At 42.7% G+C, this 17,814-nt stretch overlaps 1 protein-coding gene across 2 annotated transcripts in view; it reads left to right on the top strand.

Moving 5' to 3' along the window:
• Nucleotides 1-2,112: 2,112 nt before the first annotated feature.
• The window catches only part of abat (4-aminobutyrate aminotransferase), a 51,896-nt gene continuing 36,194 nt past the window's right edge, over nucleotides 2,113-17,814 (top strand). The window contains exons 1-2 of one of the 2 annotated variants that reach the window (XM_038308434.1): nucleotides 2,113-2,260; nucleotides 9,697-9,832. In XM_038308434.1, the coding sequence (XP_038164362.1) occupies nucleotides 9,763-9,832 (70 nt within the window). In that variant the 5' untranslated portion in view covers nucleotides 2,113-2,260; nucleotides 9,697-9,762. Of the gene's footprint in view, nucleotides 2,261-9,633; nucleotides 9,833-17,814 lie in introns of both variants that reach the window. The other variant, XM_038308433.1, reaches the window with a different exon arrangement.

The raw sequence follows: 17,814 nt of genomic DNA, 5'->3' as shown, positions 1-17,814 counted from the left end.
CTTCTGATTTAACAAGCAGAAACTACTGTTTACATTGGATAAACATGGAGAGTTTTGGTCAGAGGGATTCAGACAGATAATAGAGCGAAACAATAAAGCACCCTGACTATGCCCTGGCTTCCTTCCATGTTGCTCTCCATTGTTTACTTTCTCACATATAAAGCCTTAAATGGCCAAGCTCCATCTGATATCAGAGATCTGATTGTTCCTTATGTTCCTAACAGAGCACTTCGCTCTCAATCTGCAGGTTTACTAGTGGTTCCTAGAATTTCTAAAAGTAGAATGGGAGGCAGATCTTTTAGTTATCAGGCTCCTCTCCTGTGGAACCAACTACCAGTTTTAGTCCGTGAGGCAGACACCCTGTCTACTTTTAAGGCTAGACTTAAAACTTTCCTTTTTGATAAAGCTTCTAGTTAGAGTGGCTCAGGTTATCCTGAGCTATCTCTATAGTTCTGCTGCTATAGGCTTAGACTGCTGGAGGACATAGGGACCTCCAGCGATGATGATGTCACCAGTGTGATGGAAATGAGGGAAGTAAATAATGGAGAGCGACATGGACGTGAGCCAGAGTTTAGTCTGTATTCTTTATCACTTTGCTCTTATCTGTGTGAATCCCTCTCACCAGAGCTACTTTATGTTTATTGAATTTGTTAGATCAGAGGTTTGTTGACATCCGTAGGTAACGTTCAATAGTGTCGCGTCATTTAGCGGGTGTTTCCACAGCATGTTCCTTATCAGAGCAGAGAAGATTTTAACACAGGTCGCTTGCGGGGTCGTTTGACCCAGTGTTCTGTCAGATGAGCATACCCAGTCAGACCAGCATACCCAAAGTCAATACCTGTTTATCCCTTTAGTTTTGTACAAAAAATACACTTTAAACTACCTCAACGACTTGTATCCCTTTAGTAATGTACAAAAAACCAAAAAACAAACAAACAATGGAATTACTTACTTTTTGGTGTTTTTTTTAACCGTATGGCGATCTGACCTTACATTGTTTTTTTTGTAAATGACTAAAGGGATACACGCCCGTCGAGGTAGTTTAAAGTCTATTTTCCGTACAAAACTAAAGGGATAAACGCGTACCTGACGTCTTACGCATGGGTATTAACTATGGGTATGTGGGTCTGATGGGGTATGCTGATCTGACAGAACAGCGGGTAGACATGCATCAGTGAGCTGTTCCCACTGCCACTAAAAGCCCATTGATCCCAGGTTTAAACAGGGTTTTCCGCCAGTGCCAGGGGTATTTGAAAAACACACATTAACCTGCTATTTTCAGTGGGAAAGATGCTTTAATTATATCAGAAATACTGGACCTTAACCTGAATACTGATAACTTCTGATTTGGACTTGTTTTTTTTAAGACTTGATGCTCTTATTTAACATAAACACCTACTTAGCAAGATGTAGTAACTAAACCTTATATTGATCCTTATTGTTTCCTAATTTCAGGCATAGTTTACTGTCACAATGATTTGAAATTAAACAGGACTTGGAATTATTTAGAACCAAGTTAGTCTTGACTTGTAACTCTAGTTGAGACTAAACTATAAAGACTTGAGACTAACTTGTGACTTTGTGAAGTAATGAGATCATTGTGATCTAAGGCGCGACGTTTAGAAAGATAAGCAGTCAAACATTAGGGGCAATACTTATGTTTATTTAGAGCGTTTTAAGAGAAAAGTAAGGGGGATATATAATTCCAAGTCATTTTTTTCTCTGTCATTCATTCATTAATAAAAAATTTACGTTGTTAAATAAATATTTAATCTGGAAGTAAATATTTAACAAACAAAATATTTGATTTGCAAACTAAATATTCAGCTCCAAACTAAATATTTATTTAACAAAGTAATTTTTTTTTATAAATGAATTAATGACAGAGAGAGAGAAAAAAAAGATTCCCCCCATATTTTCCTCTTAAAACACTCTAAAAACCATAAATATTGCTCCTGATTGCTAACTCCCCATAGATCTTCCTAATGTAGAACAGCAGAGCCAGCATCTGGATCTAATGTCAGGCATTTATTGATTGTAACAGGAGATTATCTGAAGTGGGGAATGTGGCTCTAAATGCGGATCCAGACTGGTTTGGTTCTGGAAAAGAGAGACAGACCGGAGCAGATGGTGGGGGGGTGCAGGCAGAGCAAGCCCCTCCCCCTCCCAGAGAGCAGCTCTAGCGGTCAGGGAGCAGCAGCAGCAGCAGCAGCCGCAGCCTCGGTGCCTCGAGTCCGCAGCGTCAGCCGCTCCTCCACCGGTAAGTCCTCCGATTCTCTGCCGTTAGCGGCACCACGCGCAGCTTTTAATGTTTCCGCGCGCGCTCAGGAACAGTCCGAGCATCTGGTCACGTGGTGTGGCTGGGACCTCCACCCCCCCCCCACCCCCCCCCCCCCCCCCCCACACACACACACACACACACAAACAAACATCTGTTTGAGCGGAGCTCATCCTGCCGGCCGGTAGTACCGGGTCGGGTTGAAGCCCTCAGGATCCGGTAAGATCCGGTTAAAACCAGCTGCAGTTTCTCCTCCGAGCATCTCTGGATGGAAGAATGGCCCAATGAGCGGGTTGGATGCGCGGCGCTCCCGCAGACAGGAGGAGAGAAACTCCGCACGTTTGACGAGTCAAACATCTTCACTTTAACTAAAATACCTTTAATATGTCCATTTTGAACGCGCCTTCGATCATCAGTTCTAATCTGGATTTTTCTAATCTAATCCTGAATCTCCTCAGATTGGAAACGCAAAGACAGCTCATCGGCTTCCATAGAGCACAGGAGGCACTGCGGCTCCCCAGCAATGTTAGACAGTTTTAGTTTATATAACAACCTCTTTCTGCCTCCATCAGGCCTGCAGCACAGATCAGCCATCCATGGAGATCAGCTGGGCTGAAGATGCAAACCTGCAGGATAGAGGCTGGCTTTCACATGCTTGCTGTCAGGGGTGGATTTAGGAAATTTGGGGCCCTAGGAAAAGACAGGCAGGGGGCCCTCTGAATCGAGAAGACAACACATAGAACAGAACCTTTATTTTCTGACTAGCTGGATGTGCTCTCTTCATCCTCTGACATGGAGGCTGGCTCAGAGTGTTTCCTGGTGTTTTCCTGCCTGTGGAGCTTCTGTTTGTATCTCTGCTTCTGTCTCCTTGAACCCCAGTCGGCCTCAGCAGATGGCCGCTCACACTGAGCCTGGTTCTGCTGGAGGTTTCTTCCTGTTAAAAGGGAGTTTTTCCTCTCCACTGTCGCTACCAGCATGCTTAGTGTGAGGGATTGCTGAAGAGTCAATGAGTTGATGCAATCAGCAGAAAATTTGGAATCAATTCGACTGGATGATCCGGTGAACTGTAAAGTGAGATGACAATTGGCTCTATAGAAATAAACTAAATTTAATTTAATTTATGGAGAGGCTGGTTTTATTCTCCAGCATGACATGGTATTTGTCCACTAAACATACAAATGTCTGCTTTAGTCACCATGGAAACGCCAGCAGATGGGTGTGAGCTAGACCCTCAGAAAAAAGTAGATGAGAGAAACCAGAACCGACAATGGAGAGAAGCTAAAAGGCCACGATTAAATCCTTCCAGCAGAACCACTGGGGATGGATACAGAAGTTCATGCAAAAGGTGCCACAACTGAGTGAAGAACGTTGAGATAGTTTCCCGGGTTTACAATACTGGTCGGATGCCTGGTTAAAAATTCCCGAGAAATGTTTTGGTTTTAGTTGTGAGATAAAATCCTCCAAATCAGCAGAATTAAACGACTGAAATCCGTAAATCCTTCTGTTTGTATAGCTGGGGCGTTTGCTCCTGTGGACCTGGAAAACATTTTTAAATAAACAGGTTTTTCATTTAATCTAACAGATACTTTTAGTAAATGTTGCCATTTTAATTCAATTCAGTTTATTTCTATAGCTCCAATTGACATCATGTCATCTCGAGGCACTTTACAGTTCACCAGATCATCCAGTCAGATTGATTCAAAGTTTTCTATCTAAGGAAAACCAGCTGATTGCATCGACTCATTGACTCCAGGAATCCCTCACACTAAGCATGCTTGTAGTGACAGTGGAGAGGAAAAACTCCCTTTGAACAGGAAGAAACCTCCAGCAGAACCAGGCTCAGTGTGAGCGGCCATCTGCTGAGGCCCACTGGGGTTCAAGGAGACAGAAGCAGAGATAGAAAAAGAAGCATAGATACAAAAGGCAACTGTCAACCAGCTCCACAGGCGGCCCCGTCCAGGAAACACACAGCCAGGCAGACGAGCTCAGAGCCAGCTCCCATGTCAGAGGATGAAGAGAGCACATCCAGTTAGTCACAGTCAGAGAAACAGGACTACACTGGAAAACAGGCCAAGCTCCAACATCTACAAACAAAGGTGTTGATGGCAGCAGCACAGCTGATATTTCTCTCCAGGATGGAGTCACAGCCAAACAGGAACAGACCAGATGAAGCTACTATGAGAAAAAGCAGAGAGAGCAGAACGTTAGAGATTGAAGTAACAGATTCTGCAGAGTGGGAGAATAGAGATAGAATGATGAAAAAGGGGTCCCTATGTCCTCCAGCAGTCTAAGCCTATAGCAGCAGAACTATAGAGATAGCTCAGGATAACCTGAGCCACTCTAACTAGAAGCTTTATCAAAAAGGAAAGTTTTAAGCCTAGCCTTAAAAGTAGACAGGGTGTCTGCCTCACGGACTAAAACTGGTAGTTGGAGCCAACTGGTAATTATAAACATATTCACGCCTCTAATGATTATTCGGACGACTAAAACTACGCCACATTTCTGGATAGAAACTCCGGTCAGCGAGGAATAATCAGTGGATCATTATTTATACCTAAAACTAATACGTCTGCGGTGATTTAAGGAATTTAGCGTTAATCAGTAAAAAAATAAAAACAATTTTTGTCACTATCCAAAAGTCTGAGTATGGCCATTTTTAACGCTTCACTCCTGCCATCTTCCGGTAGTGACGACACGCTGCGGTAATAATTTCATATTTAAAGCACTTTCAGAGGTTTGAATTCTAAATATGAGCGGACTTTTCCTTTAAAGCTTGGAATAATGTAGTGAGAGCAGCCGTTTGCAAACTGCTCAGTCCAGGCGGCTCTATTCTGATTAATGCATCATTCAATCTAAGCCTTAAGGCCTCAGTAGGTTTTAAAATGTGTTCTTAGTTTTAAGACTGACCTTTGCCCTTTACACTGATAAGTGCAGGAGTACTGGGGAAAGTTTTGTTTTCCAAGCGAACTGCTGGGATTATCCAGCTGGATTTTTTCTTTTGTTGGGGGGATTAATCTGTACTTTTCTTGCATCCAAGGCTTTTATTTTGGTTCCGGAGTTTTCCAGATGCCTCCGTGTTCTTTACCTTCCCAGAGGTCTCCGTCTAGTAGCTTTGACTGAACGCCTACTCAGATCCTGCAGCGGTATACCAGCTGTAGCGTTCAATAACAACATGCTGCAGCCGGGATTACGTAACACTTTTCTTGTCAATGCAGTTTTCAGATCATCAAGGGCAGGTCGTTCTAGACCGGCGCAGACCAGTTTAGATCAAGCTTCATCGCAAAGAAACAAACAGCTTTATAGACATTGCGAAACCCCTATCAGCTAGAGATAAACGAATGGACATCCGTTCATCGAAAATAACATTATGGCTACTGGCAAAAGTTCATCTAGTTACTCGAGTTCAGCTGTGAAATCCCTCCGTTTTGGATTGTTATTGAGGGAATCTGAGCCGGTTCAATTCAGATCCTGTTTTATTTATTTATTAGCTGCTTAAAACCAGGAAACATCTCCTCTTCTTGTTTGATGGTTTGGTCTATTTGATTGTGTAGATCAAAAGAAACATTTAAAGTAATCAGATTCGATGTTTTCTATGAAACAAGTAACTTGGAGCTGAAAGAAAGTAGATTTGATCGACAGTTGTTGTGTTTTTCTCCGAACCCATCCAGTTCCTCTCCTAAAGCTTCTGGTTCATTGGAAACCCGGACCGCTGATCCAGATCCTTCATTTCCTGGTTATATAAACCGTGTTGAGGAGGCACCAGTTGAACCGATTCTTCGTTTTATACAACCAGGCTCACGCAAACCCCCCACTTTTTTTTTTGGCCTGGTTTGTTGCCATGGTGACAGGTTGGCACTTCCTGACTTGGTCATGAGAGTGGAATAGCAATGAATGGTTTGAAGCGGCCTTCAGTGGTGGTCGCTGACATTGCAGAGCGTCAGGGCGATGAGGATTGAAACGTTGGTCACATCTCAGTGAATCCTGATTGGAAATGATAAATCATCTTTAATGCATGAAAAAAATCACAACCCCTCAAGCTAAACGCTCAGAACCCCCATTGGTATCATCACCACTCTGCAGAGTCTCTTACATTGAAAAGATAAAGCTTCCAGTAGAACATTTTGAAATGATGGCGCTGCTGCTCCATTAAGCAGCCGTTCTGTGGTTCTGAATGGAAATCCTTTTCCAAAGCTCCTCTGACCTCATTAGGAACATTATGTAACACAGATCTCCAAGAGTAATGTCCCTGCAGGCCTGAGTCTCAAGAACTGAACATAAAGAAAAGGACCGAATAAAGGCTCTTTAGATCAGAACAAGCAAAGGGGTGAAGTTATTCGGACGATTCAGAAAGATGATGATGAAGGTTTGGCGCATCTTCATTCAGGTGCAAACTTTTACCTGCTCAGAGCAGATCTTAAAGGAAAAGTCTGCAACGAATTAACAATCAATGGATCATTATTTATACCTAAAACTAATGCTGTGATTTAATTAATTTAGTGTTAATCAGTAAAAAAAACAACTAATAATTTTCGTTGTGATCACTGAGTCTAGGGGCGGCCATTTTTGCGCAAATATAGTAACCCCTCCCTCCTGCCATCTTCCAGCAGTGACGTCACGGTGCGGTAAGCCTAGCGCCATTCTCCCCGCTTTCCAAGCTAAATAAATGGGAACTACTAGACACATCTGCAATCAACAACAATTATTGAAGATTTCCAGAGGACTTCACCATTGCAATACACCAGAGCTATAGTGAAACTGACAATGCCCACGTGCATGGCAGCTGGATGCTGGAATACATCGGGTAAACGTGAAAAAAAAAAGAGTTATAAAAGGGGGTTAAAAGGGGTTCAAGGAGACAGAAGCAGACATAGAAAAAGAAGCATAGATACAAAAGCCGCTGTAAAAGGCGGCCCCGTCCAGGAAACACACAGCCAGGCAGACGAGCTCCGAGCCAGCTCACATGTCAGAGGATGAAGAGAGCACATCCAGTTAGTCACAGTCAGAGAAACAGGACTACACTGGAAAACAGGCCAAGCTCCAACATCTAGAAACAAAGGTGTTGATGGCAGCAGCACAGCTGATATTTCTCTCCAGGATGGAGTCACAGCCAAACAGGAACAGACCAGATGAAGCTACTATGAGAAAAAGCAGAGAGAGCAGAACGTTAGAGATTGAACTAACAGATTCTGCAGAGTGGGAGAATAGAGATAGAATGAAGCAGAATGATGAAAAAGGGGTCCCTATGTCCTCCAGCAGTCTAAGCCTATAGCAGCATGACTATTCAACTACCAGGTGTGTCAGAAGTTCCCGAATCCTTAACAGTTCTTCTAAGGAAAAACATGTTCCTTTTTTCCGAGGTTTCAGAGGGAAACTTTCTGGTTCTCTCTTGTTCTGCGGCAGAACCCGTGAAATAATTAGGTTCCTGAAATGGCAGGCAGCACCATCACGCCACCTCCATCAGGTCCGACTGTCAGGAAATCCCAGATTCTTCTCTTCCAATCGCTCCACTTTGGTCTCCTCAGACCAGACAGAATTCACCAGTCCTTTTAGGGACCGCCAGGATTGCATTGCACTAAAAAAAGTCAGTTATTTTAAAAGCATAAGTTTATATTTACTCAGTAAAATCAGTTTGATCTGAAATATTTAGATAAAACGATCATTTAATTTTGCTCCACAGAGGCTGAGCAGGTTCATAACAGGCTATCAGAAGTTTGTTAGAACGCCTCCATAACTCTCTGACCTCCTTTGTGTTTCTTGAACAGTCAGCATCCAGCGTCTGTGTCAAAAGATAAACGTTGCAAAGACGAGGAAAAAAATAAAGATAAGATTTACTGTCAGATATAAATCTGTTCTTTCCTGGACAATAAAACCTTCCTGCCACTTTAACGACCGCTGACATGCTAGGCAACATGCTAACGGGCGGTTACCCTACGCCATGTGCTAAGCCTGCTGGTGGATCTCTGAGTTGTGCTTCCTATCTGACTTGACTTTTTACCCAATCAAAATAGTAAATTGAATGCCTCACCTCCTTACCATCCTTATATCTGTTCTAGTTTCCCTCATATGATTATGGCGCATTTGAGGAATTGTTTGCATGACCCTCCACGGTACCCAGGTCAGCTCCGTGCTTCGCTATCAGACTTCAAACTTCAACATGTTCATCTTCAGAGTCCCGCCTCCTGTTGCTGCTTAGGAATCACAACAAAACAAGGATGGAAGGGAAAACGTCGCCTTAAGCCCCCAAAATCAGAACTGCTGGTTAATTCAGACAACAAGATGCTTTTATTACAAAACCGTCTGCGGATGGAATCAACACAGCATCAAAGAATAAGAGTTATTTAGATTTAGCTCCAGGGAACAGTTTTGCAGCCTGATTGATGCTCTGGAGATGAAAAGATGTAAAAATGGCTCCAGAAACGAGCCTTGCTCTGTTTACTCCTTGTTCACATTCTGCCCCCCCCCATCACTTTGTTTTGCACCCCGTTCTGTTGCACACCCCACCCAGACCCATGGATGCAGTCTTGTGTAACTCTCCAACCCAAACCAGTTTGATCCAGTTCATGAGTTGTTGCCAAGAGACTGGGTGTGCATATATGTGTGTCGGTGGGTGGGGGGGGGTTCTTTTTGCTCCGTGTGGGCGAACATGAGTGTCTGAAGGTTTGGGGTTTTCTGTGGAAAGCAGACAACCGGAATATTCCTGTTCCTGCAGCCTGCGTTGCATAAGAGCTGAGGAAGGAGCAGACATCCAAGTCAACCTCATATATTGAGCGTCACATGTCTGTCCTCAGGCATTTCAATGCAAAAACAATCTTAAAATGAGTTGAAAATTCTTATAATAAATGTATTCACCCTTAATTTGAGCAGGTAAATAAGATTATTTGCCAATAACAAGAGTATGTTTAGCCTTAAAATAAGATAATTAGATGTTATACACTAGAAATAAGGGACTACAGTTGAATTTTCTGTAATGTGAAGTGTTTTATTCTATTTGCAAAGTCGCTTACCTGCTCAATTAAAGAAAAAATGCACTTATTTTCAGAAAAAAAAGACTTGATTGGATTTCAGTTTTGTGCAGTGTAGAGCCCCACACAGCTTAGCTTATCTGGCTTCTACTAGAACATCTTTGATTTTCCCACAGAGTGACGTTTGGTTATTTTCCCCCTGAAATGTCTTTAAGCAGCAGAAAGTAACTGGAAGTTGATGAATGACTCATATAGTAAAAATCTGACACATTAACTCCTGATTAGCCGGGATGGGCGTGATATCGGGGGTGGGGGGGGACTGGCTGCTGGTGATTTATCACAGCCAGCAGAAGCAAACCGGAGAGCTCATCACTTCTCCTTCCTCTCCATCAGCTCGGCCCTCTCGCTCCCTCTCCTCTCTGACTCAGCTCTCCATCGCCATCCCCGTGTCTGCAGGTGGCTGTTTGAGGTCAGTCCCTGAGAGCAGAGTCCGCCTCTCTCCATCGCCGCTCATCCTCGGTCATGGCGAGCGCCTTGATCAGCCGTCAGCTTGCTCTCTGCCTGCAGAAGAACTTATGGCTCGGCTCTACAGGTAAATCAACATTTTTTATTGTATTATGTGCATTTTGTTTCAGTTTTTTTATTTGATTTGACAATCTGTAGTACGGAATCATCAACATATAATAAACAATAAATGTAGATATATGTCGTGTTAATTTGTATATTTAAGTGTAAGTTTTCTAAGTTATTTTGTGTGTTCAATTTTAATTCTGTTTTTGTTGTTATATTCAGTACTGGAGTTGGGGGATGATAGGGGATGGCATCCTCCTTCTTATATGAACATCTAGCCATACCTTCCCCTGTGACATTTTATCACTGAATGTGTGAATGTCTACTATATATTAACAGTAATGGTGATAATATTGCCCTTTCAACATTTGGCAGGTTACGCTTACGAGTAGCGCACAGCCTGCAGCCGAGCAGCAAAGACAACACGATTTAGGGAATGTGAAAATAAGGAGGGGAGGGAATCTTCAGTAGGTTCCAGGTTCTAATTTTCCCAGATCTCCCTCCCCTGCTTAGTTTGAGAAATAATGTTGCAAGTTATTATAGTAATTATGCAAGTTTCTCCACATAATCATACCTGCTCTCTGTGGTTGTGGTATGAATTACATAAGTCTGGGACAATAAATGTGAAAATAAGGAGGGGAGGGAATCTCCAGCAGGTTCCAGGTTCTAAGTTTAACAAAGAAAGTGTCAGAAATTTTCTAGAATGGTGCTGATAGCAAAATGGGGAATCTACATCCACTGATCAGAGAATTTATTCATCACACACTGACTGAAGCACATCGACTGGAACGTGTCTCTATACAAGTAAAATCTTATCAATTCCAATTTATCTTTCCCCCAAAACGATCTATTTTAAGGCATCCATTTATAAGAAATATGAAAACATTAAGAATATGGTTAAAATTGCCCTTTTCGTTCAAATTTCAATCTGTTTTCTCATCAATGGGTGTGAGTTTAGGGCGATGCATGCTCCCGCGACAGGGCAGGTCATCCTGGGCACAACAGAGGAAATCTGGAGGAGAAAAAAAACTCTGTAGGGGCAGCGATAGCCATGCTAACTACGTAGGGGCAGCGATAGCCATGCTAACTACGTAGGGGCAGCGATAGCCATGCTAACTTCGTAGGGGCAGCGATAGCCATGCTAACTACGTAGGGGCAGCGATAGCCATGCTATCTATATGGTGGCAGCGATAGCCATGCTAACTGTGTAGGGGCAGCGATAGCCATGCTAACTGTGTAGGGGCAGCGATAGCCATGCTAACTATGTAGGGGCAGCGATAGCCATGGTAACTATGTAGGGGCAGGGATAGCCATGCTAACTCTGTAGGGGCAGCGCTAGCCATGCTAAGTATGTAGGGGCAGCGATAGCCATGCTAACTATGTAGGGGCAGGGATAGCCATGCTAACTATGTAGGGGCAGCGCTAGCCATGCTAACTATGTAGGGGCAGCGATAGCCATGCTAACTATGTAGGGGCAGCGATAGCCATGCTAACTATGTAGGGGCAGCGCTAGCCATGCTAACTCTGTAGGGGCAGCGATAGCCATGCTAACTATGTAGGGGCGGCGATAGCCATGGTAACTATGTAGGGGCAGGGATAGCCATGCTAACTCTGTAGGGGCAGCGCTAGCCATGCTAAGTATGTAGGGGCAGCGATAGCCATGCTAACTATGTAGGGGCAGCGATAGCCATGCTAACTATGTAGGGGCAGCGATAGCCATGCTAACTATGTAGGGGCAGCGATAGCCATGCTAAACCTGTATGGGCAGCGATAGCCATGCTAACTATGTAGGGGCAATGATAGCCATGCTAACTCTGTAGGGGCAGTGATAGCCATGCTAACTATGTAGGGGCAGTGCTAGCCATGCTAACTCTGTAGGGGAAGTGATAGCCATGCTAAGTATGTAGGTTCAGTGAATGCCATGCTAACTCTGTAGGGGCAGCGATTGCCATGCTAACTATGTAGGGGCAGCGATAGCCATGCTAACTACGTAGGGGCAGCGATAGCCATGCTAACTACGTAGGGGCAGCGATAGCCATGCTAACTTCGTAGGGGCAGCGATAGCCATGCTAACTACGTAGGGGCAGCGATAGCCATGCTATCTATATGGTGGCAGCGATAGCCATGCTAACTGTGTAGGGGCAGCGATAGCCATGCTAACTGTGTAGGGGCAGCGATAGCCATGCTAACTATGTAGGGGCAGCGATAGCCATGGTAACTATGTAGGGGCAGGGATAGCCATGCTAACTCTGTAGGGGCAGCGCTAGCCATGCTAAGTATGTAGGGGCAGCGATAGCCATGCTAACTATGTAGGGGCAGGGATAGCCATGCTAACTATGTAGGGGCAGCGCTAGCCATGCTAACTATGTAGGGGCAGCGATAGCCATGCTAACTATGTAGGGGCAGCGATAGCCATGCTAACTATGTAGGGGCAGCGCTAGCCATGCTAACTCTGTAGGGGCAGCGATAGCCATGCTAACTATGTAGGGGCGGCGATAGCCATGGTAACTATGTAGGGGCAGGGATAGCCATGCTAACTCTGTAGGGGCAGCGCTAGCCATGCTAAGTATGTAGGGGCAGCGATAGCCATGCTAACTATGTAGGGGCAGCGATAGCCATGCTAACTATGTAGGGGCAGCGATAGCCATGCTAACTATGTAGGGGCAGCGATAGCCATGCTAAACCTGTATGGGCAGCGATAGCCATGCTAACTATGTAGGGGCAATGATAGCCATGCTAACTCTGTAGGGGCAGTGATAGCCATGCTAACTATGTAGGGGCAGTGCTAGCCATGCTAACTCTGTAGGGGAAGTGATAGCCATGCTAAGTATGTAGGTTCAGTGAATGCCATGCTAACTCTGTAGGGGCAGCGATTGCCATGCTAACTATGTAGGGGCAGCGATAGCCATGCTAAGTATGTAGGGGCAGTGATAGCCATGCTAACTATGTAGGGGCAGTGATAGCCATGCTAAGTATGTGGGTTCAGTGAATGCCATGCTAACTCTGTAGGGGCAGTGATAGCCATGCTAACTCTGTAGGGGCAGTGATAGCCATGCTAACTATGTAGGGGCAGTGATAGCCATGCTAAGTATGTGGGTTCAGTGAATGCCATGCTAACTCTGTAGGGGCAGTGATAGCCATGCAAACTATGTAGGGGCAGTGATAGCCATGCTAAGTATGTGGGTTCAGTGAATGCCATGCTAACTCTGTAGGGGCAGTGATAGCCATGCTTACTATGTAGGGGCAGTGATAGCCATGCTAAGTATGTGGGTTCAGTGAATGCCATGCTAACTCTGTAGGGGCAGTGATAGCCATGCAAACTATGTAGGGGCAGTGATAGCCATGCTAACTATGTAGGGGCAGTGATAGCCATGCTAACTATTTAGGGGCAGTGCTAGCCATGCTAACTATGTAGGAGCAGTGATAGCCATGCTAACTATGTAGGAGCAGTGATAGCCATGCAAACTATGTAGGGGCAGTGATAGCCATGCAAACTATGTAGGGGCAGTGATAGCCATGCTAACTCTGTAGGGGCAGTGATAGCCATGCAAACTATGTAGGGGCAGTGATAGCCATGCTAACTATGTAGGGGCAGTGATAGCCATGCTAACTATTTAGGGGCAGTGCTAGCCATGCTAACTATGTAGGAGCAGTGATAGCCATGCTAACTATGTAGGAGCAGTGATAGCCATGCAAACTATGTAGGGGCAGGGATAGCCATGCAAACTATGTAGGGGCAGTGATAGCCATGCTAACTATGTAGGGGCAGTGATAGCCATGCTAACTATTTAGGGGCAGTGCTAGCCATGCTAACTATGTAGGAGCAGTGATAGCCATGCTAACTATGTAGGAGCAGTGATAGCCATGCAAACTCTGTAGGGGCAGTGATAGCCATGCAAACTATGTAGGGGCAGTGATAGCCATGCTAAATAAGTGGGGGCAGTGATAGCCATGCTAACTCTGTAGGGGCAGTGATAGCCATGCTTACTATGTAGGGGCAGTGCTAGCCATGCTAACTATTTAGGAGCAGTGCTAGCCATGCTAACTATGTAGGAGCAGTGATAGCCATGCTAACTATGTAGGAGCAGTGATAGCCATGCTAACTATTTAGGGGCAGTGCTAGCCATGCAAAACTGTAGGGGCAGCGCTAGCCATGCTAACTCTGTAGGGGCAGTGCTAGCCATGCTAACTATGTAGGGGCAGTGATGGCCATGCTAACTATGTAGGGGCAGAGATGGCCATGCTAACTATGTATTTATATTAATATATTTATATTAATTTATATTAATTTTCTGCTTTACAGCAGAAAGCTTACAGATACACACAGGATTAAATGATAAAAAATAGAACAGCATTCATAGGTTCTATTCCCTAGTAAAGAGGGGGAAAAAAAACCTCAGAGGGTAAAATATAAAGTGCAGTTTTTATAATTACTGCATTATCAGGTAATTGTGGCACAATTTAGCTTTCTGGCGAAGATTCCCAGTCATCCAGGTCATAGTCCTTCCAAAAAAGTTAAACAATCCACTGGACTTTGGTTCCAGTTTTAATGATTTTTCGCTTCCCATACAGGAAGCTCTTTGAATTTAAAATGTCAGGAATAGAGTTGAGTTCGATGCTTTATAGGGTAGCCCAGCAAACGGATGGTTCCAAAGGGGTTGGCCAAGTTAGTCCGTTTCACTCTGCATGTTGTCTAAGCCAAAACAAGGCTTTGTTAGTGGTTCACTCTCTAAAGCATCAAACTCAACTCCATTTCTGACATTTTAAATTGAAAAAGCTTCCTGGATGGGAACCGAAACGTCTTCAAACTTGGAAACAAAGTCCAGTGGATTGTTTTTTACCTTTTTTTAGAACAAAATTAATCTCAGAAAGAGTAAAAAAAAAAAGACAACTCTTAATTGTACAACATTCCCTGAGTTAATCTGATAACTGATCATTTTCACACAATTGGCATATATACATTAGATGTGCATAAGATGGCTGCAGATTATGACCTTTAACAGCCTTTAAACCTTTAAAGTGGTTTGGATGCCATTCAAACAGGAGCATCAGTGTCTGTTTAAACCATATGATTAGTTTGCTGAGTTAATGTGGGTTAGCCTAAGGCTCTGTTTTGGTCTGTTTTCTTGTTGCATGCTATACAAACACCCCCCTCATATGCAGATTGGTAATACTTTTGCTCACATCACTTTTATGCCCTTCTATGCAGATGACATTCAGATCTTTAAAAATATCATTGTTTTTTGCATTATTTGTGCCATAAAGTAATCACCAACTAGCTAAAAAGTTACTACCTTCAGTTGAACTCTGAGAAAACAGCATTTTGGTTCCTCTGCGCAGGCAACATATTGAACTCTGGAACTCCACCGTTAAGCCAAACTTCAGGAATCTGGTGTTGTATTCAGTCACCGGCCATCTTGAAACAAACATGTGATGGTTATTCATGCTGGCACGGAAGAGGATTAGGGCCACTGAAAAAAACAAAAAAGTTAACTGATTTTTTTATTTTATTTCAGTTTAACATGGAAAAAATTCAGAATTCTGACTTTTTTCTCAGAATTCTGATTTTAATCTCAGAATTTTGGATCTTAATGTAGATGGGCACCATGAAGGAAGAGATGTGGAGCACTTAGCTTCACTCACAGAGATGTGAGTTGTTTGAGGTGGCCAGTAACACATTGGTGGAAAAATTACGGAATTAGGCAACTTTTTACGTGCCCAAGGGGTCGCCTCATTAATGGAGGAGCAGAAGGTCATTAAAAACAGACATGGCTATGGCTTGATGCTAACATGTTTGTTAGCTGTCAGAATTCTGAGAAAAAAGTCAAAATTTTGAGAAAAAGGTCAGAATTCTGAGAAAATAGTCAGAATTCTGAGAAAAAAGTCAGAATTCTGAGAAAAAAGTCTCTAAAACAGACATGGCTATGGCTTGATTCTAACATGTTTGTTATCTGTCAGAATTCTGAGATTAAAGTCAGAATTCTGAGATTAAAGTCAGAATTCTGATTTTTTCCCATACTAAACTGAAATAAATTTTTAAAATCAGTAAACTTTTTTTTTTTCCCAGTGGCCCTAATCCTCTTCCGTATGCTGCTGCAAGGACAATAAAACCAAAGTAATGTAATAAAGGGAATTCCCTTCAGCTGCTCTAAACTTTGGACATCGACTGATAAGCGGAACAAAAGAAGAGATTACATTATTCCATTTATAAATTCTGACTTTAGAGCCCGATCGGGTCAAGCTTATTCTGAATTATTAAAGCCACAAACTACAGCTTGAGCCACCGATCAAACATTATTTTTAGTGTAGAACATCACATTTTTTTCCCCTTAAAATGTTTTATTCTTATATTGGGTTTAGACTGTCTGTATCATTTATCCCCTCGTTTATTAAGGTAGATCTCATTTTGTGGTTTTTAAAATGTCCTTATGCTCTTTTCTGATATTTTATCTATAAAATGAAATCATATATTCTTACCTGAGCTTGGAGCAATATTTCATGTATGTTTTAAAGTTGATGAGTTTCCATAATAGAATAAATTTGTGTTAGTGGTCTTAATATCTTCCCAGTGACTCTGCTTGTGCTTTCTGTTCCATCTTAGTGGTTTAGTGGGAAGAATGTTTCTGTAGCATCTAAAACTTTGGGTTCAAAACCATCTTCCTTCGGTAAAGGTTTATGTGCCCCTCAGCAAGGCAATGGATCTGTGCAGTGATGTTTGAATGTGGCTGTTTGATAGATCGCTCTGACCAGAAAAGCTCTGGATAAACTCTTTTACTATTTACAGGTTGCGCACTCAGATGGGTAGAGATGTATTGATTTCCCCCGTTTTAGATAAATCGCTGCACTTCAGGTTTGGAAATTCAGTTTGTTGTCTGAGACACAAAAAGAGGCATTGCATATCTGTGTCAAAGTTTGACACAGATTGTGGCAGAGCGTCTCCTCCTTCTCTTCCTGCTCCTCCTCATTGGCCAGCTGTGCTAACGTCCATCATGATGAACCAGAATAATACCCAGCAGAATAATAAGCAATGTGGTAGAGGCCTGAGCCGGTTTAAACCGCTTCTGTTTGTGAGAGACTGCCAATTTAGCTGACAGATTAACAGATTATGAGAGGCAAAGTTTATCCTGCTTCACTACCATTTGGCTTTGGACATGATTTCCGTTTACGGAGCTATAACTCATTCACCATCAGAGGCTGAAGTCTGGCCCCTCTCTGATATCAGCATAAATTAACTAGATGTTTTGTTGAATTCAATTTAAGGCTGCAACTAACGATTATTTTAAAAATCGATGAATCGGCCGATTATTTTTTCGATTAATCGATGAATCGGACAAAAAATATTTTTTTATATTAACCTCTGTATTCCAAAATAAACATTTTAGACAGAACAAACAAGCACACAAGTACAGGTTGCTCATTAACTGTACTGGTGCAATATGAAAAATAAATGTTTGTGTTAAAACTACGCAAACTTACATGAGAAATGTAGCTGTACATCCACAAAATATAGGCTACTTTGTTTCATAAAGCGCAAAAAAAAGACATTTTTGTTTTTAAAGCCCCTAAGGGGTTCAAACTACAGGCCCCCCCATTTCAACAAATGAGTTTTTTTAGACTAGAAGAGTTCTGCCTTTTAAGACAGGAAAGTATAACAGTTAAAGTTGCTACTTGAGAAAATACTGAACCATAGAGATAAAAATAGCCTGTGATTCAAATTATAAATTGTATTTGGAATAAAAATGAGAGAACTAGGGGTGCTAAAAAACACATCCTCCAAAGACAGATATTTACATGGGAATGTGGCAGATAATTAATTGACATATTACTGATGTTGCTGGATTTTATTCTGCTTTACTTCCATAAATTGCAGGATCTTTACTTTATCTTTGCCAGAAGATTTAAACTTTAAAAGCCTTGCCCTCATAATTTGCAAGTTAATTTATTTATAAAGAAAATATAAACGCTGATTAAGCTAATTCAAATGAAATTAAAAGTAAAATAAGT

Source organism: Cyprinodon tularosa, unplaced genomic scaffold (assembly GCF_016077235.1).
Source record: "Cyprinodon tularosa strain WSP-4 unplaced genomic scaffold, ASM1607723v1 ctg637, whole genome shotgun sequence".
NCBI lineage: Eukaryota > Metazoa > Chordata > Actinopteri > Cyprinodontiformes > Cyprinodontidae > Cyprinodon > Cyprinodon tularosa.
This window is presented reverse-complemented; position numbering and strand designations above follow the sequence as displayed.